The 26852-nt window shown below is 41.9% G+C and overlaps 1 protein-coding gene across 4 annotated transcripts in view; it reads left to right on the top strand.

Moving 5' to 3' along the window:
• Positions 1 to 26852, top strand: part of LOC115169517 (zinc finger and SCAN domain-containing protein 2) — a 43051-nt gene that overhangs the window by 2231 nt on the left and 13968 nt on the right. The window contains exons 2-5 of one of the 4 annotated variants that reach the window (XM_029725214.1): positions 2940 to 3040; positions 3200 to 3314; positions 4811 to 5311; positions 23608 to 24408. The exons of 1 other annotated variant lie outside the window; for it this stretch is intronic. In XM_029725214.1, coding sequence (XP_029581074.1) covers positions 2940 to 3040; positions 3200 to 3314; positions 4811 to 5311; positions 23608 to 24188 — 1298 coding nt within the window. In that variant the 3' untranslated portion in view covers positions 24189 to 24408. Of the gene's footprint in view, positions 1 to 2939; positions 3041 to 3199; positions 3315 to 4810; positions 6441 to 22085; positions 22445 to 22530; positions 22653 to 22809; positions 22925 to 23109; positions 24409 to 26852 lie in introns of those variants that run through there. 2 more of the 4 variants (XM_029725213.1, XM_029725212.1) reach the window with 2 other exon arrangements.

The following is a 26852-nucleotide window of genomic DNA, read 5'->3' on the forward strand; positions in this document are numbered from 1 at the left end:
TACACCTTAGCCAAATACATTATATACAAATACATTATATACACACATATATATTTGTGTGTATATGTATGTACAGTGGGGGAAAAAAGTATTTGATCCCCTGCTGATTTTGTACGTTTGCCCACTTACAAAGAAATGATCAGTGTATAATTTTAATGGTAGGTTTGTTTGAACAGTGAGAGACAGAATAACAACAAAAAAATCCTGAAAAACGCATGTCAAAAATGTTATAAAATGATTTGCATTTTAATGAGGGAAATAAGTATTTGACCCCTCTGCAAAACATGACTTAGTACTTGGTGGCAAAACCCTTGTTGGCAATCACAAAGGTCAGATGTTTCTTGTAGTTGGCCAACAGGTTTGCACACATCTCAGGAGGGATTTTGTCCCACTCCTCTTTGCAGATCTTCTCCATGTCATTAAGGTTTCGAGGCTGACGTTTGGCAACTCGAACCTTCAGCTCCCTCCACAGATTTTCTATGGGATTAAGGTCTGGAGACTGGCTAGGCCACTCCAGGACCTTAGTGTGTTTCTTCTTGAGCCACTCCTTTGTTGCCTTGGCCGTGTGTTTTGGGTCATTGTCATGCTGGAATATCCATCCACGACCCATTTTCAATGCCCTGGCTGAGGGAAGGAGGTTCTCACCCAAGATTTGACAGTACATGGCCCCGTCCATCGTCCCTTTGATGCGGTGAAGTTGTCCTGTCCCCTTAGCAGAAAAACACCCCAAAGCATAATGTTTCCACCTCCATGTTTGACGGTGGAGATGGTGTTCTTGGGGTCATAGGCAGCATTCCTCCTCCTCCAAACACGGTGAGTTGAGTTGATGTCAAAGAGCTCCATTTTGGTCTCATCTGACCACAACACTTTCACCAGTTGTCCTCTGAATCATTCAGATGTTCATTGGCAAACTTCAGATGGGCATGTATATGTATTCTTGAGCAGGGGGACCTTGCGGGCGCTGCAGGATTTCAGTCCTTCACGGCGTAGTGTTACCAATTGTTTTCTTGGTGACTATGGTCCCAGTTGCATTGAGATCATTGACAAGATCCTCTCGTGTAGTTCTGGGCTTATTCCTCACCATTCTCATGATCATTGCAACCCCACGAGGTGAGATCTTGCATGGAGCCCCAGGCCGAGGGATATTGACAGTTCTTTTGTGTTTCTTCCATTTGCGAATAATCACACCAAATGTTGTCACCTTCTCACTGCTTGGCGATGGTCTTGTAGCCCATTCCAGCCTTGTGTAGGTCTACAATCTTGTCCCTGACATCCTTGAAGAGCTCTTTGGTCTTGGCCATGGTGGAGAGTTTGGAATCTGATTGATTGATTGCTTCTGTGGACAGGTGTCTTTTTTACAGGTAACAAGCTGCGGTTAGGAGCACTCTCTTTAAGAGTGTGCTCCTAATCTCAGCTCGTTACCTGTATAAAAGACACCTGGGAGCCAGAAATCTTTCTGATTGAGAGGGGGTCAAATACTTGTTTCCCTCATTTAAAATGCAAATCAATTTATAACATTTTTGACATGCGTTTTTCTGGATATTTTTGTTGTTATTCTGTCTCTCACTGTTCAAATAAACCTACCATTAAAATTATAGACTGATCCTTTCTTTATCAGTGGGCAAATGTACAAAATCAGCAGGGGATCAAATACTTTTTCCCCCACTGTATGTATATGGCCAGGTTGTGAATTTAGCCATGACACCTGAGTGTACACCCATACTTTTACAATAAGCGCCATAGGATTTTGAATGACCACAGAGAGTCAGGACATCTGTTTTAACATCCCATCCGAAAGAAGGCACCCTATGCGGGACAATTTTCCAAAATGTAATCAAGGTTTGAAATTATTATGTTTTAGTCAAATATTATATCTGTTTAGGCTTCTTGCGGTCAGTTTGCTGTCAACATTAAAAATATATATATATTTTCTGGCCCCCCGACCATCTGCTCAATAACAAATTGGCCTGCGGCTGAATCTAGTTGATGATCCCTGCATTAAGATGTCTGCAATAGAATATAATTGTCAAAGCTAATGTAGACATTAAAGACACAGTGCAGTCCAAAACTTGATTTTCCTGTGATCTATATATATTTCCACACTATGAGGTTGGAATAATACTGTGAAAATTATGATAATGCTGTTATAGTGTAAGACCCATTCGAAAAGACCGCCTGAAGTTTCAGCCTGTTTTGGTGGGATGGCGTTTTGGCCTGCTTGGTGGCATCACCAGGCAGTAAATTAGTTAGACCAATAAGAAAGTTCCAAACCTCTGCCAAAATCAGCTAGTTTTCAGTTTTCTCCTCCCTACTCAGACTACTCTGACAGTCCTAGCAAAATTCTTGCTTGAGAAATTGCTCTTAGCTAAGATTTTTTTTTTAATGAGAAAACAATTACGATAAGGTACTTAATTGTTACCCAGAAATTATTTCATATTGAGATATAAACAGTGCAATAGGCCTTTCTATAGCTTCCAAAATATATATATTTTTTTACACTAGAGGAGGAGTACCAAAATGGTGTGTGGTGGCTTCAACAGAGCCCCCTGTCAATCCTCTAGGGTTAATACATACTGTATCATTGTATGTGACTCTCTGTCATCTACTTCTACATGTGTCTGGCAGCTGAAATTCAGTGTAAAATGTGTATTTAATATTTTTCTGTTTTTTGGAGAACCATCTGCAATTGGACAGGAACATCTTTAAGATAGACTTTTCTCCCGAATTGAGAACGAAGTGTCGCCAAGAACAGCTTAGTTCAAAATGTGGCTGCTGTGGTTTATATTAGCTAATGTGTAATGGCTGTATAGAAGCATTCACATATCACTGCTGTAACAAGGTGGAGCTAGATCATTTGATTGCCTATGCAAAACCCAAATGTGTGAATAGCCCTAATATTTAACCGAATACAATTTTATTTTATTACCCCATGGCATCAGAGAGATCTTCATATCCAGTCAAGATTGTTTTGAACAAGCAGAGGATTTGCTCACAGTGGAGAGATGGAAAGATGGCTGTTGAAGAGGACTCTCAACCCCAGGTGTGATACATCACCTTTTACAATTACAGAGACCTGACCTCTTGGATCAATTCTGTTATTGGAATATCAGGAGAATTTACAGCTTTTGTGTGATTCATTAATATCAAAAAGGGTTAGATATGGTGTGTCCAAAGTAATAACCTCAGTCTCCTGTTACAGCCTACATATGTGGAGCAGAGAGTGGAGACTGAACCCATTCTGATCAAAGATGAGGAGACAGCAGAGGACATTTGGAAGACTGACCCTCAGGAAGAGCTCAGGATCACTGGAGAGGGTGGGTGCGACCATAAGGGGTACTGCTCTGTCTGTCTATGGAAGACTGTGTGGGTGTAGTGTTATGCACATTGCAAATTGCTACGTTGGTTTTGGGCATTTTATGTTCTGGCATATGGAGAACATATACACACACAGTCCATTCCAAAGTAGTCATGGTTTGCTGCTGGTAGCCCTTTACACTTGTACCTCTATACGGGTTGAAAATGGCAGATTTGGGCACTGATAAGTGCCTAAATTGGAACGTAGTGGCTGTACAGTAACATGCTATAAATGACGTCAGATTTCAGGCTCTGCGCCACTTCACAGTGCTGTATGTGTTTTGACTGACAGCCGTTCTGAACATGAACACCGCACGGGACAAGTGGTTGCCCCTATCCCTCCCGCTAATTGGCAGACTTTTTCACATTTGTTGTTGTCTGAGTGAGTGAAATGCTGTAAATTAAGAGGACTCAATGCATTTTGAAAGATGAGACATAGAGGATTATAATACATACCACATTGATACAAGCAAGCCAAACGCCTGAGTTCAAATGTGCACTTCACATTTCCGTATCATAAAACCCACGTCATATACAGTGTCATCATTTATGATCACTATGTTTGATGTACAGTTACAAGATGACATGGCGTCATACCCTGGGTTGTTCTGAACAGAATGAGCCTATTTTCTTTTTTTGTCTATTGTGAAGAAAATTCGTCACCTGAATGCACTCATTACTCCTTTCTATGTCCACCAAAATTACGGTCTGTTGCTCTGAATTCCCTTGTGAAAGGCTAACACTGTAAGATTGTATTTTATAACTTAGCTGATCATGTTGGCAATATAACAAACTTTCAAATGATGCCCAGCTGACCCAGATTGTAATTTAAAATGGGCAGGTTTTGAATTACGTAAACAACAACATGAATTGTGTGAAGGCGGGGATGCAGGGCTGTGTTATAAACAAAACAGCTACAAGTGTGCTTGTTCTAGTTCCTCAAAGCACCTTATAGTTGAAGACTCTTCTTTGAGTCATAAAAGTGCATTGAAATGACTTAATAACTATGTACACTTTGGAGAGGAGTATGGCCACTTCGAGACAACAGTTAGTCCTCTCAGTCAAACCCTTGTGAATTTTCTGTCTTATGTTGCACCTACCCCACATTTCCAGGAATATTCTTATCATGTTACTGAATGTATCCCGAACATTTTCTGATTTTGTTATCAACAAATGCGGCAAAAAGTACAGTAAACGTAAAATGCACATAAAATCAAGTGTGTAATGTTTGGATTCAGTCTTGTGTCAGGTGAACTGTTGTATCCTCAACTTTAGTCTAATAATTTCCCCATAATCTCCAAACTGCTCCCTTTCAAGTGCTACCCCGCTTATGCATTTCATATGTCTTTGTAAAAAATGTTTAAATTTAGCCCTATTCATATATGCCAAATCCCACAAGTGTAAAGGGTTAAGTGTCTTTTTGAATGTTTTTTTCATGTTTATCCCAAATCTTTAGAGTCTGGTTCCAAGCCTGGGCAACCACCATCCTTTGAGCAACGGCACTTTGATGAGGACTTCATCACACAACCCAACATATCTCCTGAAGACTCAGTGGAACATTACCCCAATTCTGATGGTCCAGAGGAACCAGGCACACCCCGGCTCACGTCTGCAGAGAAATCAAAGGTGTTCAGGACAGAGCAGCACCGCCCAGCCGAGGACGAGGACTCACAAGAGCTAGTGATGGTGAAGGATGAGAAAGAGGAGGTGCTGGATCAGACCACGACCCTGGCAGGACCTGACCAGTTTGTCATGGATGAGACTGATGGGCAGCGGTGGACATCTGTGGATCCAAGCCGAGAAACTGACCCTGATGGCCACCCAGATTTCTCCTTTCATTCCACAGAAGAGTACTCTCAGAATATCTCAATTTTTCCATCTCACAGTGGGCTTCCATCCCTTCCTACTATGACAGATGATGGAGGGCCATCGGTTCACTCTTCTATAGGGAAACCACATGCTAACATGTTCAGTGCAGCAGCACACATGAAAAGACATGTCAGGACATTGGCTGATGAGACTAGACAACAGATGCCAGAAGGACAGAGCAGTGAGAGGCTGAACTCAAATAATGACGGAAATAGTTTAGCTCTACAGCCAAGGCAGCATCAGTACAGGGCTTCAGAATCAACAGTGAAAATGAGTGAGTGCATGACAGGGTCAAACATGGCCACCACCTCCACCTTCTCTGGATACAGCTTGAGTCGCAGTAGTTTTAACAAGGTGAAGAGAATAAGGACTCAGTGGAGGTCGGGCGGCACCACTGAGAGGCGTTTCAGCTGCACCTTCTGTGGGAAGAGCTTCCAGCGTTTCAGCCAGCTCAAAGAACACCTCCGGAGTCACACCGGAGAGAAACCGTACACCTGTGAACAGTGTGGCAGGAGTTTCACCAAGCAGTGCAACCTGATCAGACATGCTGTGGTCCACAGCGGGGAGAAGCCCTACGAGTGCACACAGTGTGGGAAATGCTTCACCCAGCGGTCCAGTATGAAGTCACATCAGAGAACTCACATAGGAGAGAATCCATTATCTCAATATGTTGTACCCGCATACCCTGGGGATCCACACACAAGTTTAATGTCTCAGACCAGATGGAACAAATAAAACATAATTGCATTATGTTTCTATAACACTTTCTATGTGAAAATGTGGTACAGAATGTATTTTGAGACATTTTGACAAGCTTTTCCTCCCAATTTATTTGTGAAATGGTTTTCATGTTTAACTGTTGATGGCTCCTCACTTTCATTTTAACACTCACAGAGTGCCGGAATTCCATAACTACTAGAATGGCCATGACGGTCATTCTGACCGTTGATATTTCAATTGTATAAATGTTCCATAATAAATTCCTAAATGATTGCATTTATTATGTTAAAATAGACCATAAGAAACCTCAGGACACCAAATGCAAATTGTAATCAGTCAGAAAATGAATTGATTAATCCAAAAGCGCACAGATAAAAAAATAATAATAATATGTGATAGTGTATTTTCTGACTGTAAGACAACATATTTGTGTTTTGTACCACAAAATCATAAAAAACATGCTATATTCAATAAACTTGTTTTAATGAAAGACTCAATCTGCACTTTAAGATCAATCTTTTATAGGAGCCATTAAGTATGTATTTTTTAGTTAGTGTTTGTCTCTCAGGGATGTCACTTCATGCCATAAGGGACAGTGTCATATCGGGTCAGGTTAATAACTCAACATGATTTCCCAAGTTATATTTTCACGTTACTCTGCTGCCTTAAAATGTTATGTCAACTCAGAACTTGGCAATTAAATATTTGTTTCATTATAATAGGCTATACATGCTCATACAGCTTTACATTTGACATCTAGAAACAACACTTTTTTACTGTGTACATTGTCTAACCTGACTATACACCGGTACTGTATAAAACTGATAAGATCAAATCAAATCAAAGTTTATTTGTCTCGTGCGCCGAATACAACAGGTGTAGACCTTACAGTGAAATGCTTACTAACCAACAGTGCAAAAAAGGTATTAGGTGAACAATAGGTAAGTAAAGAAATAAAAACAACAGTAAAAAGACAGTGAAAAATAACAGTAGCGAGGCTATATACGGTAGCGAGGCTATAACAGTAGGGAGGCTACATACTGGCACCGGTTAGTCAGGCTGATTGAGATAGTATGTACATGCGGATATGGTTCAAGTGACTATGCATATATAATAAACAGAGAGTAGCAGTAGAGTAAAAGAGGGGTTGGTGGGTGGCGGGACACAATGCAGATAGCCCGGTTAGCCAATGTGCGGGGGCACTGGTTGGTCAGGCCAATTGAGGTAGTATGTACATGAATGTATAGTTAAAGTGACTATGCATATATGATAAACTGAGAGTAGCAGCAGCGTAAAAGAGGGGTTTGGGTGGGGGGCACACAATGCAAATAGTCCGGGTAGCCATTTGATTACCTGTTCAGGAGTCTTATGGCTTGGGGGTAAAAACTGTTGAGAAGCCTTTTTGTCCTAGACTTGGCACTCCAGTACTGCTTGCCATGCGGTAGTAGAGAGAACAGTCTATGACTGGGGTCGCTGGGGTTTTTGACAATTTTTAGGGCCTTCCTCTGACACCGCCTGGTGTAAAGGTCCTGGATGGCAGGCTGCTTAGCCCCAGTGATGTACTGAGCCATATGCACTACCCTCTGTAGTGCCTTGCGGTCGGAGGCCGAGCAATTGCCGTACCAGGCAGGGATGCAACCAGTCAGGATGCTCTCGATGTTGCAGCCTTAGAACCATTTGAGGATCTCAGGACCCATGCAACATCTTTTTAGTTTCCTGAGGGGGAATAGGCTTTGTCGTGCCCTCTTCACGACTGTCTTGGTGTGTTTGGACCATTCTAGTTTGTTGGTGATGTGGACACCAAGGAACTTGAAGCTCTCAACCTGCCCCACTACAGCCCCGTTGATGAGAATGGTACTGTAGATATCTAAATACACTGGTTGTTTGAGTGATTTACTGGTTCATTAATTTGCCAGTCAATAGAGGTGAAGATAACGGTGGCGATATACAGAAAGAGAATGTGAGAGAAAAGGAGAGACTCAAGAAATCAACAGGTGAAGTTTAGTGGTTTCTTGCATCATTGCTTGCTGCTGCTTGGTTGTGCCTGTGCAGAGTGAAGGTAGGAACAGTCTTAACTCTCTTACTCTTTCTTATTCTTGTTTTTACCTGTAAGTCACCCCGAAACTGGAGAAGAGTGACAGTGTGTTAGATGTGGGATGGTAGGGGTCAGGCTTAAAAGGCTTTATGTTCTACCACATGCCTGCAGTCACAAAGTACAGTTAAATTGACTTCTGCTGCAGTGAGAGAGCTATGAGCGGCAGGGAAGAGAGGGCCTCGGTCACAGAGAACAGCCAGAGCCATGGTTTGGGATGTCAGGGTGTTCATCAACATAGGAAGACTAGGCTTGATTGAATTTGAAGTGTCCCCAGACCATGGCACAAAGGGAGTACTGGGATGAAGGTTGTGGCCTGTTTATTTTGTGAAAAAAGACATTGGGGGAAAGTGAAGAGAGTGATGCATGCTGTAGACTGTGCGCGGTGCATAGTTTGATTTAAGGGATCACGTTAAGTGTTCTGTTGGTGTACCCATATTGAGACGATTCTACTTTTCAGAGTGCCACAAACACAACACAAGGCAGCATGACACAGCAGAATGGGTTAAAACACAGCTTAGTATAGCAAAGTGAAAAAATGCATATCACTGAGTGAAACAATGAACAATATTTACCCGTAGCTGTCCTTGATCGTTGTCTCTGTTGAACTACTTTCTCAAAAAGGGTTTGAGTGTCCTATCCCACATCGGTGTGAGACTCGGCTGGTCTTGGAGTGTTCGTTAGAATAGATACTTCAGATGTACCAACAGTTGTCTGAGAGGGGATTCCTCTTCCCACCTCGGGTCTTTAGTAAAATGTTCTAGACTACTTTACATGACTGATATTAGGTCTAGTGACTTCATCTTCCTGTGTTGAGATTGAGAGTTTCAGAGTTTCTCACCATTTCAAACGTATGGACTAACGTCTCACGTTTCCTGGTCTGTAGAGGTTCAACCATTTGTAACGTTGAGCTTGCGCTTTATGTCGGCTGGTCTGCTTGTAAATTTCGTTACCAAGGCTTTTATCCTCAGGTAAAAAGGGGCATTCCATCACGCCGACACAATGTCTGTGCTCACTTGGGTGTGGTTTCTAACTGGGAAAAAGTTATGAACAACAATTATCTCATTTAGAAGACAAACATCACATTTCTATCTTAACCAAAATACTCTCATTCTTAGTCATATATTTTATACAACATTTGGATGTAAACTTGATAAATAGAATGCATACCCTTTCCGAGTTACAGTTATTTCATTATACCATCCTTAATGACATCACAAAATAATAAACAATATGACATATAAATATAAATATTGTTCCCATATTCACTTTCTGGGCAAAATGGTTTTGGTGACAAAAGTCTCTCTCTACACAAAGCACATTCCTTTCCCAATACTGCAGGTCAGGAAAGACCCTTTTGCGGCACACGATTTATGACCGGGTGTTAAGGTGTCAAAACCGGCACAACTCCCCCGTAACCTTTCCTGTGGGAGAGAGGGGGGGGGGGTCTGGATATCTGTCAGCCATTTTCCAAGCTGATCTGGCACCTTTGATCCTCACTCAGGATAGAGTCATGACAGGTGTCATCCAACACACAGAAACGAAGGTAAGTTTGTGGTGTTTGCGTGCATCTGTGATTGTGTGGTCAAGTAGTCGAGTACAGCAGTGAAATGTAATTTGTTTGTTTTCAAACCGGTATGTTTGACAGTGAGGGGACGTGCATCCACATCAACGGGCCACCTTGGAGAATGTGAAAAGCTTCAAGTTCCTCTGCGTACACATTACTGACAATCTGAAATGGTCCACCCACACAGACAGTGTGGTGAAGAAGGCACAACAGTGTCTCTACAACCTTAGGAGGCTGAAGAAATTTGTCTTGGCTCCAAAACCCTCCAAAACTTTTACAGATGCACCATTGAAAGCATCCTGTCGGGCTGTATCACTGCCTGGTACAGCAACTGCACCGTCCGCAACTGCAGGGCTTTCCAGAGGGTGGTGTGGTCTGCCCAACGCATCACCGGGGGCACGCTGCCTGCCCTCCAGGACATCTACAGCACCCGGTGTCACAGGAAGGGCAAGAAGATCATCAAGGACCTCAGCCACCCGAGCCACGGCCTGTTCACCACGCCACCATCCAGAAGACAAGGCCAGTACAGGTGCATCAAAGCTGGGACCGAGAGGCTGAAAAACTGCTTCTATCTCAAGGCCATCAGACTGTATAATAGTCACCATTAGCCGGCCTCCGCCCAATACCCTACTCTGAACTTTAGACACTGTCACTAACCGGCTACCACCCAGTTACTCTACCATGCACCTTAGAGGCTGCTGCGCTATGCACATAGTCATGGAACACTGGTCACTTTAATAATGTTCACATACTGTTTTACCCACTTCATATGTACTGAATATACTGTACTATATTCTAGTCAAGGCCTATCCTATTTACAGTGCATTTGGAAAGTATTATGGTGGAAAAATTGCAAGATTATGTTATAATACTTTTATTGCATCAAATGGTTTTGTTATGCAACAGAATATAGTATTCTGTTAACAATTGTGTGTGTGTGTTCTGCTGAGGATGGGCCTCTGGGAGATAACACTGACAGGAGATTTATGATGTCTTTTGGGTGATAAAACCTAAAGAGCATTCCAGAGCATGAGTTAATGTTTCTGTTCTATACAGGGCCAGACACTGGTCTCTATACAATGAAAACTGTTGACCCAGCAGATACTCTCTGCTATGTATTATAGGTATCTTTCCTGCAAATCTTAACCTTGTGACCCATTCTATATATCTGTTGTTTGTCATGTAGGTTGAAAGGGGTGTATCTTGACCGTGAAATACATTTGTACTTTTGTCTCGGGGCTCTCAACAAATCATTTGATCGTGAATCGTCGACTAGCCATCATTATCGTAGAGCACTAAATCGATTAACTTTATATGTGTATGTTGTATTGACCAGCTTCCTTATTAATAAGTGATTCAATATTTAGTTTAAGTATAACTCTGACTTGTGTGATAAGTTTGTCTCTCCTCATTTGATAGTAAAGAAATTAACCACCACAGTATTCACACCCCTTGACTTTTTGTGTTACGATACAGCCTTATTCTAAAATTTATGAAATAAAATGTTTTTCTCCTCAGTCTACACACAATACACTATAATGACAAGGTTTTTAGAAATGTGGGAAAATGTATTTAAAATAAAAAACATAAATACTTGATTTACATTAGTATTCAGACCCTTTGCTATGAGACACGAAATTGAGCTCAGGTGCATCCTGTTTCCATTGATCATCCTTGAGATGTTTCTACAACTTGATTGGAGTCCACCTGTGGTAAGTTCAATTGATTGGACATGATTTGGAAAGGCACACACCTGTCTATATAAGGTCCCACAGTTGACGGTGCATGTCAGAGCAAAAACCAAGTCATGAGGTCGAAGGAATTGTCCGTAAAGCTCCGAGACAGGATTGTGTCGAGGCACAGATCTGGGGAAGGGTACCAACACATTTCTGCAGCATTGAAGGTCCCCAAGAACACAGTAGCCTCCATCATTCTTAATTGGAAGAAGTTTGGAACCACCAAGACTCTACCTAGAGCTGGCCGCCCGGCTAAACAGCAATCGGGGGAGAAGGGTCTTGGTCAGGGAGGTTACCAAGAACCTGATGGTCACTCTGACAGAGCTCTAGAGTTCCTCTGTGGAGATGGACAACCATCTCTGCAGCACTCCACCTATCCAGCCTTTATTGTAGAGTGGCCAGATGGAAGCCACTCCTCAGTAAAAGGCACCTGACAGCCCGCTTGTTTGCCAAAAGGCACCTAAAGAATCTCAGACCATGAGAAACAAGAGTCTCTGGTATGATGAAACAAAGATTGAACTCTTTGGCCTGAATGCCAAGCGTCACGTCTGGAGGAAACCTGGCACCATCCCTACGGTGAAGCATGGTGGTGGCAGCATCATGCTGTGGGGGATATTTTTCAGCAACAGGGACTGGGAGACTAGTCAGGATCGAGGCAAAGATGAACGGAGCAAAGTACAGAGAGAGCCTTGATGAAAACCTGCTCCAGAATGCTCAGGACCTCAGACTTGGGCAAAGGTTCACCTTCCAACAGGACAATGACCCTAAGCAGACAGCCAAGACAATGCAGGAGTGGCTTCGGGACAAGTCTCTGAATGTCCTTGAGAGGCCGAGCCAGAGCCCGGATTTGAACCCCGATCAAACATCTCTGAGAGACCTGAAAATAGCTGTGCCGCAATGCTCCCCATCCAACCTGACAGAGCTTGAGAGGATCTGCAGAGGAGAATGGGAGAAACTTCCCAAATACAGGTGTGCCAAGCTTATAGTGTCATACCCAAGAAGACTCGATGCTGTAATCGCTGCCAAAGGTGTTTCGACAAAATACTGAGTAAAGGGTCTGAATACTTATGTAAATGTTAGATTTCCGTTTTTCTTTTTTAAAATAAATGAACAAAAATGTAAAAAAAATGTTTTTTATTGATTTGTCATTATGGGGTATTGTGTGTAGATGAGATTTTTTTTTAAATCAATTTGAGAATTATGCTGTAACATAACTAAATGTGGAAAAAGTCAAGAGGTCTGAATACTTTCCGAAGGCACTGTATATATATTTATTTTTACTCCGGACTCCGACATTGCTCGTCCTAATTTTTCAATATTTCTTAATTCCATTCTTTTACTTTTTACATTTGTGTGTATTGTTAGATATTACTGCCCTGTTGGAGCTAGGAACACAAACGTAGAATATGTAACGAATTTGAAAAACATATGATATATTACGAATTCTAGATAGGTGTCTAATGTTAGCTAGATTAAATGAACGATCCCAGAAAATGTTCCATGTGAACAGCAAAATATGGGTTGAAATAACCCGTTGCAAACCAGTCTAAATACACAAAACACTTACAACAAACAATTCCACACACAGACATGGGGGGAACAGAGGGTAATATACACGTCAAGTGATGAGGGAATGTAAACCAGGTGTGCGGGAAAACAAGACAAAACAAATGGAAAATGAAAGGTGGATCGGCGATGGCTAGAAGACCGGTGACGTCGACCGCCGAACGCCGCCCGAACAAGGAGAGGAACCGACTTCGGCGGAAGTTGTGACAGCTACTTTACAAATTATTACTAACCCAAACACAGTGGGGAACAATGGGCCTTATATGCCTTCAGAGAAGGGCTAAGGTTTATAAAATAATTATTATAAAAGTCAGCCTTTGGCTAGGCCATCAGAAGCTACTGTAGATAAAGACATCTGCCATTCAACTGTATTAAGGCAACATTTTGGAGTGACAGTGTAATCAACCAATCCCATTTAGACTTAATCGGTGGGACCGTTTTTACAAAAACCCATGGAAACTTCTCGCTTCTTTAAGGCCAACAGGTCACTGCGCAATAGCGAGCAGTAGTTTTCTTGTCGGCTAGTTTTTCAGTGGCTGCAGCTGGTGTTATCAAAGAGGATGTTGTTGCTAATTTGTTAGCTTCTCCCTTTTCAAGAATAACTTTAAACAAGAAGTTAAGTTTCAAATTATCATCATCTGGTGAGTGGAACTGTGTTTTTTATTGCAACGCACTTTCTGTTGTTAGTCATCTCTACGAAAATAACTTGTGTGTGAAACAATGCTACATTTAAAGTTGAACTGGCAGCATTTTGCATCATGAAATCTTATTAAAATCTGTTCATATACACTCCCAGGAAGAATATCACACTTTCAAAACATTTTCTGACAATTAGATATGGTAATTTTCACATTTTCATAAATTCTTAGAATGTTTGGGAATTATGTGTACTAGGGCATTTGTGAAAATTCTATAGCAATATAGAGAAGGAAAGCGGCCATGTGTTTGGACAATTAATAGACACTGCAGTAAATAAAACTGAATAAAAACACCTCTCTTGTCCAGGACTGGTGCTCTATAGCCAATCAGAGCTACAGTAGGCTTTTATACAAACAAGCCATTTAACACATGGGCCTGCCATCATTCACTTTGAACTGGACTGTGTGTTTACAGGCAGTTGCAGCAGCGCAAATTTAGATCATTAGAACGCATTAGCCAAAAGCCACAAAATACCCACTCCTCCTAGCAGCTAGCTCGCAAGCTATCTAGCTAACATTAGGCACCGTGTTTTTAGCTTGCAACATAAATAAATATGCTAGATTGTTAGCCACGTTATGACTGACTTGTGCTCATATCCCTTGCTAGTTTGATTGTATTCACATTCCCAGCCTTAGTTAAAAAAAAAAAATATTGAGTCATTAAAACTGAAACCGTGCATCCCGAATGGAGGCAGAAAACAATGTAACAGGCCAGCTGTAATTTACAACCTGATAGCAATATTTTTTGGGATTACCAAGAAATGTATTGGTGAATTATATTAATCATGCATTGAACTGCATCCATCTATTCTGCCAACAATGCCTTAGTGTACATCATGGAACATTGAGTCAAATATAACCTATTTTTAAAACCTCTTATGAAGTTGGTTTTGTAGCAGAAACTGGGAATTTGATATTTTCGACTGATATTATGATTGTCAGTTTGTTTCATATCTGCAAAGTAGTTAAAATGCTGTCAGTTCCACTTTAAACTTTAGGTCACCGGTTACTTTGTGTGCTAAACGTGAATTTGTTTGCAATGGGAAGTAATAGTTGTACATTTCGATTGGGAAATCCTTAATGGTTGTGTTTTTGCATTCTTCTGATTGGGACCTACTGGCGTATTATGTCCAAGTTTATGGACTGCTTATCCTAAACATCATGCTGTTTGTGACTGCTGTCTTTCCATACAGTGCTGTAGTGGTGACTGAAGAAGGTGGTATAGTCTAATTTTGTCAAAAAGTTCCCAAATGGCCTGCCCAGCGAAGTAAAGACACCCTGTGTAAAAAGTCCTGTTTCTCTATGGTTTTTGATACACTTTCCTAAATATTTTTCACCTTTTCACTCTCAAAATCACACTTTTTTTAATAGAAAAAAACACAAATTTGATGATCTAAGTCCACAACAATTCTTAAACCACATCAATCTGATTGGGTGGGCCTGTCCGGGCCTGGCTCCCCAGTGGGTGAGCCTGTGTCCACCCAGGCCCATTCATGCATACGCCCCTGATGCAAACAGTACATGATAACAATTGCACATCACAAATAACCTGCTAACACTTCCGACTAAACCTTTTTGCATACCCATTGTTGCCTTAGGATATTTACTAGTCAATGCTAACTAAGTTGAAACGTCTTTCCAACTTTACCGGCTACCGATGTCATTCTTCTGTGAGCTGCTCCATGCCAAAACCAGCTGAGAGCTGCACACTCTTGCTGCCTGCAGATGATATTCCTGCAGATTATATTGGTATTACGGTTGCTGTCCTTTCAGAATCACAAACCTGTCACACGCTGAAGACCTATAGGTTCACCACAGTACTAACGTGTCACACACCGAAGACCTATAGGTTCACCACTGTACTAACCTGTCACACACTGAAGACCTATAGGTTCACCACTGTACTAACCTGTCACACACTGAAGACCTATAGGTTCACCACTGTACTAACCTGTCACATACTGAAGACCTATAGGTTCACCACTGTACTAACCTGTCACACTGAAGACCTATAGGTTCACCACTGTACTAACCTGTCACACTGAAGACCTATAGGTTCACCACTGTACTAACCTGTCACACTGAAGACCTATAGGTTCACCACTGTACTGACCTGTCACACTGAAGACCTATAGGTTCACCACTGTACTAACCTGTCACACACTGAAGACCTATAGGTTCACCACTGTACTAACCTGTCACATACTGAAGACCTATAGATTCACCACTGTACTGACCTGTCACATACTGAAGACCTATAGGTTCACCACTGTACTAACCTGTCACACACTGAAGACCTATAGGTTCACCACTGTACTAACCTGTCACACACTGAAGACCTATAGGTTCACCACTGTACTAACCTGTCACACACTGAAGACCTATAGGTTCACCACTGTACTAACCTGTCACACTGAAGACCTATAGGTTCACCACTGTACTAACCTGTCACACACTGAAGACCTATAGGTTCACCACTGTACTAACCTGTCACACTGAAGGCCTATAGGTTCACCACTGTACTAACCTGTCACACTGAAGACCTTTAGGTTCACCACTGTACTAACCTGTCACATACTGAAGACCTATAGGTTCACCACTGTACTAACCTGTCACACACTGAAGACCTATAGGTTCACCACTGTACTAACCTGTCACACTGAAGACCTATAGGTTCACCACTGTACTAACCTGTCACACTAAAGACCTATAGGTTCACCACTGTACTAACCTGTCACACACTGAAGACCTATAAGTTCACCACAGTACTAACCTGTCACACACTGAAGACCTATAGGTTCACCACTGTACTAACCTGTCACACTCAAGACCTATAGGTTCACCACTGTACTGACCTGTCACACTGAAGACCTATAGGTTCACCACTGCGCAAACATGTCTATAATAGATATAAAGGCTGTTAAGATATAAATGTTTCAAGAAAGGAGTGTATATATTTGGCCTGGCGAAGCAGTTTTATGCACTGACTGAATTGAAGCTGATAATTATGAGTTTTTTACTCCGTTGGTCTCCGGAAGAAATTACGAGTCCTCACTGTCCGAGACCTAGTCAAGACCGAGTACAAATGTATCCGACACAGAGACACTCAATATGTGGTCTGTGGACCGAGACTGGTCTCGAGTACTACAACATTGGTACATAGATTACATTTTAGTCATCATGTGTTCTAGTACTCCTGCAATGCCTGCTAATGAAGACTGTGATCCTTTTGTCCCTAGTCTGTTGAAGGTGTCTACATACTCAGTGCCTTCCCCAGTGATGCACCTGTACGACTACTATCCTGCTGGGAACCTCTGAGGTTAGAAATATAATCTGTGTCCTTGTTGACGCTGATAGGGAAATTAACAAGGAAAGCACAAGCAGGCGCACACACATTATTATGTGGTACACCAGATCTAGACTGATAAATACTGACTTGAAATTTACATAATTGATTCAATTGCAGTTGGAAGGTTGACATAAGAATTATTGGGTTGGTGGCCATCGATGAAAAAAGCATATGCAGACACACAAAGGCCCGGTCTTATGTGAAACAAAAAATGTTTCGCCCTACTATACCCCTGCAAAACTAGAATTGTCCCAGTAAGCAAAATAAGGTTGAATTTTCCAGACATTGAAGTTAGGTTCATTTTAGGTTCTGAATGAAAGGTCAAATACATTTTCCGGATGTTGAAAATACATATTTTCCAGACATTGATAAGATGTATTTTCCAAACGTTGAAATCTGGTTTATTTTCTGTTCTGAATTAAAGTTGAAAAGACGTCATTTATAGACATCTACACTACATGATCAAAATTATGTGGACACCTGCTTGTCCAACATCTCATTCCAAAATCATGGGCATTAATACCCCTTTGCTGCTATAACAGCCTCCACTCTTCTGGGAAGGCTTTCCACTAGATGTTGGAACATTGCTGCAGGGACTTGCTTCCATTCAGCCACGAGCATTAGTGAGGTCGGGCACTGATGTTGGGCGGTTAGGTCTGGCTTGCAGTCGACTTTCCAATTCATCCCAAAGGTGTTCGATGGGGTTGAGGTCAGGGCTCTGTGCAGGCCAATCAAGTTCTTCCACACCGATCTCAACAAACCATTTCTGTATTGACCTCATTTTGTGCACGGGGACATTGTCATGCTGAAACAGGAAAGGGCCTTCCACAAAGTTTGAAGCACAGAATCATCTAATGTCATTGCATGCTGTAGCTTTAAGATTTCCTTTCACTGGAACTAAGGGGCATAGCCCGAACCATGAAAAACAGCACCAGACCATTATTTCTCCTCCACTAGACTTTACATTTGGCACTATGCATTGTGGCAGGTAGCGTTCTCCTAGCATCTGCCAAACCCAGATTCGTCTCTGAATGCCCGATGGTGAAGCCTGATTCATAATTTCAGAGAACGCGTTTCCACTGCTCCAGAGTCCAATGGCGGCGAGCTTCACATCACTCCAGCCGACGCTTGGCATTGTGCATGGTGTTCTTAGGCTTGTGACTGGCTGCTCGGCCATGGAATCCCATTTCATGAAGCTCCCGACAAACAGTTCAGTTGACTGGGGCAGCTCTAGCAGGGCAGAAATTTGACAAACTGACTTGTTGGAAAGGTGGCATCCTATGACAGTGCCACGTTGAAAGTCACTGATCTCTTCAGTAAGGCCATTCTACTGCCAATGTTTGTCTATGGAGATTGGATGGCGGTGTGCTAGATTTTATACACTTGTCAGCAATGGGTATGACTGAAATAGCCAAATCCACTAATTTTAAGGCGCGTCCACATACTTTTGTATATATAGTGTATGTTTGTACCAAATCAAGTCCGGTCCAGACCGGGCCAAATCTGAACCACATATAGACGTCTTACTGGGGTGTAGCTTACAGTGTAAGGCCTGCAATGGATTTTTATGAATGCCCATCCATGTAGTAGGCCTACCATTTATAAAACAGGCAGGTGTTTGTTAATAACCTCTTAAGGACCGCCACTATTTTTCAATTTTTGCCTAAAATGATATACCCAAATCTAACTGCCTGTTGCTCCTGAAGCAAGGATATGCATATTCTTGGTACCAGTTGAAAGGAAACACTTTAAAGTTTGTGGAAATGTGAAAGGAATGTAAGCGAATATAACACAATAGATCTGGTAAAAGATAATACAAAGAAAAAACAACCGTTCTTTTGTATTTTTTTGTACCATCATTTTGAAATGCAAGAGAAAGGCCATAATGTATTATTCCAGCCCAGGTGCAATTTAGATTTTGGCCAACAGATGGCAGCAGTGTATGTGCAAAGTTTTAGACTGATCCAATGAACCATTGCGTTTCTGTTCAACATTTTGTATCAAGACTGCTCAAATGTGCCTAATTTTTTTATTAATAACTTTTCATGTTCAAAATTGTGCACTCTCCTCAAACAATAGCATGGTATTATTTCACTTTAATAGCTACTGTAAATTGGACAGTGCAGTTACATTAACAATAATTTAAGCTTTCTGCCAATATCAGATATGTCCTGGGAAATATTCTTGTTACTTACAACCTCATGCTAATCGCATTATCCTGTGTTAGCTCAACAGTCCCGTGGAAGGACATCGATCCCAAAGAGGTTTTAACATATCATTGCATTTTTTATTTGATTGGGCTCCATTTAGGTTAGGCTATTTGAGCTGAGAAACGTGCATGATGTAAAAAAGTGTCCGTCTCATTACATTGTCATTAATTTTCTCTCCAGCCTGAAGGTTACATAAAAGTTCACATACTCTTTAAGCTATATGTGCTACAGTATTTATGTTAGATTATTATTTTTTTGACAGAACGTTGGTGGAGCGCCGTAGCATTGCGTCTCTCCAACAGCACTCTGGAGACATGTGCTGAGAATAGACAACACAAATATTTTGCTCCCCTGCCTTTGACAAAGTGCCACTGCTTATCAAAGGAATGCATTAGCACTCACCTGAAAGCCCATATGCCACTGGTTGAAAGAAATTGTCATTGTTTTTGGACAGAATTATGTGAGGAAAATGCAGCCCTCGTCAATCTGACGCCAAAGGCGGCCGCCTAATCCTGCCTAATGGGCGGGCCGGCCCTGGGCAAACAACACATGGTACACACACATTATTACTTGGTACACATTTATGTCATTTTTTGGTACACCAGGTCTAGACTAATAAATACTGACTTGAAATGTACATAACTGATTAAATTGCAGTTCGAAGGATGACACACAAATTCTTGGGATGTTGGTCAATGATGAAAAAAGCACTTGACTGCTGGGCGAGAAGAAAGGACAGGTTGTGCTTGGTGGCTTCTTGGTGAGTTTACCAGCAACATACCAGACAGTTATTTTCCCAGAGGCCGCAACACCTGTCATTTTTTCCCCCTTGAGGCCCCCACACATGCACTTTTTTTTTATTGAGGCCCCAATTATTATGGAGATCATGATCATTTTGCACGCAAAAAAACCTAGTTAGACAGGCCCACTGCACAAAAAATGGACCAGCCCCTCTGGCATTTCGGCCAGTCCGCCCCTGTTTACCACCATCATTATCACCAACTCATGCATCATCATCATCATAGTCATTCTCAATGACCACACTGCTGGTGTTTGGATTATTGTTTTGATATAAGTTATATTGAGGGATGATAATATCTGCCTTCCCTAGAATGCCATGGGCCCAAAGACTGACCTGTCATCATGTGGTGACATTGAGATAGAAATGGACGAGACTAGTGAGGGAAAATGTGGCTGGATAACTGCATTGACTGTGGAGGGAGGTAGCTGCACTGCAGTACAATGACACTCACATACTCATGCACGTTTTGGGGTGGCAGGGTAGCCTAGTGGTTAGAGCGTTGGGCTAGTAACCGAAAGGTTGCAAGTTTGAATCCCCGAGCTGACAAGGTACAAATCTGTCGTTCTGCCCCTGAACAAGGGGCAGAACTGTTCCTAGGCCGTCATTGAAAATAAGAATTTGTTCTTAACTGACTTGCCTAGTTAAATAAAGGTAAAATAAAAAAGAAATAAAAAAACATCTTGTGAATCATCTGTAAACAAGTTGTTATATGAATAATTTATTAACTGCATCGTTATTCTGTGTCTCCAGAGCTGGGTGTGTGTGGAGATTCCAAGGGAAACGTGATTCAACCAGCCACCAAATGTCAACTCCTGGAGCATGTCTCTCTTTTCTTCTGATGAAACTGATTTCAATGATGATGATTTGGATGGATTCTCCCTCGGCACACAGTGACAGGATCAGAGTATTGCAATTCACAAACAGCACAATAATCTTGGCATCCCATGACAGAACTGTCAAAATGCGGGACAAATACCAAGGTGCATGTCATTCTAACTCTTCAACTTCCGCATATACAAATAGTTTAATCAAGAATGGATGAGTAGGCACAACAATGCATGTATGCTTCCACTTTATCTCTCTGTATCTTGCTCTACAGGTGTGTTTGTGTGGGTCCTGCTCTAGTCTTGGAGGTGAACCTGCAATGCTCCAGTGAACTGGTGTGGGTGATGAAGTCAGCTCTACTTCCTCTCCTGGAGAGAATAAACACCCAGTCAGTGTACACACAGTCATTGTATGCACTCTGCTCCATACACACACATACAATCATAATTCACAGATATATCAGTACTACTGTACTTTTATGCATATTCTCTCATGTTGCTCAATCAACTACTCGCTATCTTCTTATACGCTATCTGATATGCATACACTTTATATCTAATACCACTACATTGAGTGTACAAACACGTTCCTAATATTGATTTGCACCCCCCCTTTAGCCCTCAGAACAGCCTCAATTCGTCGGGGCATGGACTCTACAAGGTGTCAAATGCATTCCAAAGGGACGCTGGCCCATTTGATTTGATTTATTGACTCCAATGCTTGCCACAGTTGTGTCAAGTTGACTGGATATCCTTTGGGTGGTGGCTCATTCTTGATGCGCACGGGAAACGGTAGAGCGTGACAAACCGAGCAGCTTTGCAGATCTTTACACACTCAAAATCAGTGCACCTGGCACCTACTACCATACCCTGTTTAAAGGCACTTAAATATTTTGCTTTGCCCATTCACCCTCTGAATGGCACACATACATAATCCATGTCTCAAGGCTTAAAAATCCTTCTTTAACTTGTCTTCTTCCCTTCATCTACACTGATTGAAGTGGATAAAAGATGAAAGCTATTACATGGAAAGAGCAGGCATCCTAATGTTTTGTGCGCTCAGTGTTTATGTATGTGCCTTAAAAACCCCAAGAGAATAACCTCTTAATGTTAATCAGCTATAGTTAATGTAGTATGCAATAGTTACTGGAAATATATAATTCAATTAAGTTTATTTTAAGTTTACATGAATCTAGTTGCACTCTCTACCTGGTCAGGCCAGTGATAATTATACCAATTTTGAAGGGCTGTTGCAGTCTTATATTTACGGTAGTACATATTTATGTCACGTGTTGAAGGGAAGCGCGATTGCAATTGCGCACGCATCTCCCGCAAGCAGTATTGTTGCGATTTGTCAACATCTACGTATTGTTTGTTGCACATTAGCTTGGAAACTGGAGACTTTACTTCACACAGAGAATACAAATTCTGTAATTTGGACTGAACAAGATGGCCAGCTGCAATTTTCAGGCGCAGTTGGTATCCATTATGGAGGTATTAGCTAAAGCAGCTGTAGCAGAAATAAACAAACGTGTTGATGATAGCTGTGCCGTTATACGTTTGGAAATGACCCAAAGCCAGCGAGATATTGATATACTGAAAAGGAAGTGTCAAATGATGGAGGGCGAGCTGAAGAATACACGAGTCAGGAGAAAAGGTAGTGTGTTATTCATGATAAATTGATTGCATATACAAAACCCAAGTTTGACTTGCCCTAATATGACTCAATACAATTATTTCCAGTTTTTTACCCCATGACATCAGCAAGATCTTCATATCCAGCCAAGATTGTTTTGAACAAGCAGAGGAGTAAGTCACAGTGGAGAGATGGAGAGATGGCTGTTGAAGAGGACTCTCAACCCCAGGTGTGATACATCACCTTTTACAATTACAAAGACCTGACCTCTTGGATCAATTCTGTTATTGGAATATCAGGAGAATTTACAGCTTTTGTGTGATTCATGGGTATGAAAGTGTTAAATATGGGGTGTCCAGAGTAATAACCTCAGTCCCCTGTTACAGCCTACAGATGTGGAGCAGAGAGCAGAGACTGAACACATAGTGATCAAAGATGAAGAGACAGCAGAGGACGTTTGGAAGACTGACTCTCAGGAAGAGCTCAGGATCACTGGAGAGGGTGGGTGCGACCATAAGGGGTACTGCTCTGTCTATGAAAGACTGTGTGGGTGTGGTGGTATACGTGTTCATTGGCGTCAGTTCAGCTAAACCGAGGGCACGTACACTCACAGTCAGTTCTAAAGCAGTCATGTTTTGCAACTGTTAAGGGTCTTTTGTAATGTTTATTTTATCCTAAATCTTTAGAGTCTGGATCCAAGCCTGGGCAACCACCATCCTTTGAGCAACGGCACTTTGATGTGGACTTCATCACGCAACCCAACATATCTCCTGAAGACTCAGTGGAACATTACCCCAATGCTGATGGTCCAGAGGAACCAGGCACACCCCGGCTCACGTCTGCAGTGAAATCAAAGGTGTTCAGAACAGAGCAGCACCGCCCAGCCGAGGACGAGGACTCACAAGAGCTAGTGATGGTGAAGGATGAGAAAGAGGAGGAGCTGGATCAGACCACGGCCCTAGCAGGACCTGACCAGTTTGTCATGGATGAGACTGATGGGCAGCTGTGGACCTCTGTGGATCCAGGCAGAGACACTGACCCTGATGGCCACCCAATTTTCTCATTTCATGCCTCAGAAGAGTACTCTCAGAATATCTCTTTTTTCCCATCTCATTGTGGGCTGCCATCCGTTCCTACTATGACAGATGATGTAGGGCCATCGCTTCACTCTATACGGAAACCACATGCTAACATGTTCAGTGCAGCAGCACACATGAAAAGACATGTCAGGACATTGGCTGATGAGACTAGACAACAGATGCTGGAAGAACAGAGCAGTGAGATGCTGAACTCAAATAATGATGGAAATAGTTTAGCTCTACAGCCAAGGCAGCATCAGTACAGGGCTTCAGAATCAACAGTGAGAATGAGTGAGTGCATGACAGGGTCAAACATGGCCACCACCTCCACCTTCTCTGGATACAGCCTTAGTCGCAGTAGTTTTAACATGGTGAAGAGAATGAGGACTCGGTGGAGGTCAGGCGGCACCACCGAGAAGCGTTTCAGAGAGAAACCGCACACCTGCGAACAGTGTGGCAGGAGTTTCACCAAGCAGTGGAACCTGATCAGACATGCTGTGGTCCACAGCGGGGAGAAGCCATACGAGTGCACACAGTGTGGGAAATGCTTCACCCGGCGGTCCAGTATGAATTCACATCAGAGAACTCACATAGGAGAGAGTCCAGTCTCTCAAAATGTTGTACCCCGATACCCCTTGGATCCACACACAAGTGTTATGTTGTCTCAGACCAGGTGGAACAAATAGGGACATAATTGCTGTCGTTCTATGTGAAAACGTGTTACAGAAGGTATTTAGAAGGTACAGAGACATTTTACAATATTTTTCTCCCAATTGATTTGTGAAATGCTTTGTCTGTTGATGGCTCCTCACTTTCATTTTAACAACCTATTTACAACTGGTAATGTGTTTCTGCCCAACAAAATTATAAACATGTTATATTCATTAAAAATGATTTCATGAAAAATGCAGTCTGTGCTTTTAGATAAATAATTTAGAGGATCCTTTTAGTATGTGTTTTATGTAGTTAGACCAACACTAGCTGGGATGTCATATTACGTCTAAGTAAATAACTTAACTTGATTTCCCAAGTTATGTTTTCACGTTACTCTGCTGCTTTAAAATGTTTAGTTATGTCAACTCAAAACTAGGCAATGACATATTTGTTTCAGTGTAATAGGCTATACATGCTCATACAGCTTTACATTTGACATCTGCAAACTACGCTTTTATTGTGTACGTTGTCTAAACTGACACTGCACCGGTACTGGATAAAACTGGTCATCTGAATCAAAGAACATTAGATTGTATACATCAAGGATGGACAAGTTTGATGGGGGCCACAACAAATGTGAATTTATCACGAGGGGCCGCAGTGGCTCGCGTGTCTAAGTACCCACATCCATACCCACACATGCAATCAATGCCAGCCCTAACCTTTTTGGGGCCTTACGTGCATATATTTTTTCAGTTTTTGGAAATTGATCCGTGGGCCAACAAAAGGCGAGTCGGCAGTTGCCCATCCCTGCTGTAGATAGCTAAATAGATAAGATAAATCGATTATATGATTAGTTTGAGTGATTTACTGTTTCACTGATTTGCAAATCAACAGAGTCGGTAGGTTGCTGCTTCTTGGAGGTGCCGGTGCAAAGTGAAGGTAGGATTAGTCTTACCTCTCTTACTCTTTCTTATTCTTGTTTTTACCTCTAAGTCACCCTGAAACTCGAGAGGAGTAACTGTGACAGTGTGTTAGGGGTGGGAAGGTAGGGGTCGGGAATGGAAAGGTGGGGTCAGGTTCGGAGGCTTCATCTTCTACAACCGGCTTGCAGTCACAACGTGCGGTTCAATTGACTTCCGCCGCAGTGAGCGCGCCACAGTAGAGCTCGCTAGCTTGTAGTCCTAAAAAACGGAAAGGAGTTAGCTATGGCTCGTTGGTCAAAGCCTATGGGGAATTTGGATAAACGCCAATAACACAGGCTTATATTTTTTATTAAATAATGTCAGTCAGTTAACATGACCTTTGTGTATTATGAAGCCTTTATGTGTTTCGTGTGTTTGTTCTGATGACATTCTGTAAATGCTTCAAAATTCACAAAACCTGACGTTAGCTAATGAAGATTATCTCAGCACAAAACGTTTAAGAGCTCCTAAACCTGTGTTACTACAGAGCTTATTTTCGGCGTTTATCCAAACCCCCCCAAAAAACGTGTCCTCAGACCACGGCATTGAGAGGGAGACTAGGAGTGTTGGGGTGAAAGGGGTGGCCTGTTTATTTTGTGGGAAAAAATACATCAGGTGAAGTGAAGAGAGATGTATGCTGTACAATGTGAGGGATGCACATTTAGATTTTAAGTGTTCACATTAAGTGTTGTATTGGTGTACACATTGAGAAGATGATTTGGCTGTTTTCTTACTTTACAGAGTGCCACAAACAACACAAAACAGTATGATCCAGCAGAATGGCTCAAAACACAGCTCAGTATAACACAGTAAAGCAATGCACTTCACAGAGTGAAACAATAAATCACAAATAAATGCAATGAAGAAAACAAAACTGCGTAGAATATTAATGGGGCTTTGTAAATGTTAATGTTTCCTCATGGTCACGTTTCCGTTGTTGTTGCCTGTTTTACATTTTATTTTGGCATTAATACGTGTCACATATCAGTTTACAAAATATGCAAAGAAAATATATGCAGTTGAAGTCGGAAGTTTACACACACCTTAGCCAAATACATTTAAACTCAGTTTTTCACAATTCCTGACATTTAATCCTAGTAAAAATTCCCTGTCTTAGGTCAGTTAGGATCACCACTTTATTTTAAGAATGTGAAATGTCAGAATAATAGTAGAGAGTGATTTATTTCAGCTTTTATTTCTTTCATCACATTCCCAGTGGGTCAGAAGTTTACATACACTCAATTTGTATTTGGTAGCATTACCTTTAAATTGTTTAACTTTCAACAAGCTTCCCACAATACGTTGGGTGAATTTTGGCCCATTCCTCCTGACAGAGCTGGTGTAACTGAGTCAGGCTTGTAAGGCCTCCTTGCTCGCACACACTTTTTCAGTTCTGCCCACAAATTTTCTATAGGATTGAGGTCAGGGCTTTGTGATGGCCACGCCAATACCTTGACTTTGTTGTCCTTAAGCCATTTTGCCACAACTTTGGAAGTATACTTGGGGTCATTTTCTATTTGGAAGACCCATTTGCGACCAAGCTTTAACTTCCTGACTGATGTCTTGAGATGCTGCTTCAATATATCCACATAATTTTCCTCCCTCATTATGCCATCTATTTTGTGAAGTGCAACAGTCCCTCCTGCAGCAAAGCACCCCCACAACATGATGCTGCCACACGAGTGCTTCACAGTTGGGATGGTGTTCTTCAGCTTGAAAGCATCCCCCTTT

Source organism: Salmo trutta, chromosome 31 (assembly GCF_901001165.1).
Source record: "Salmo trutta chromosome 31, fSalTru1.1, whole genome shotgun sequence".
Classification (NCBI taxonomy): Eukaryota; Metazoa; Chordata; class Actinopteri; order Salmoniformes; family Salmonidae; genus Salmo; species Salmo trutta.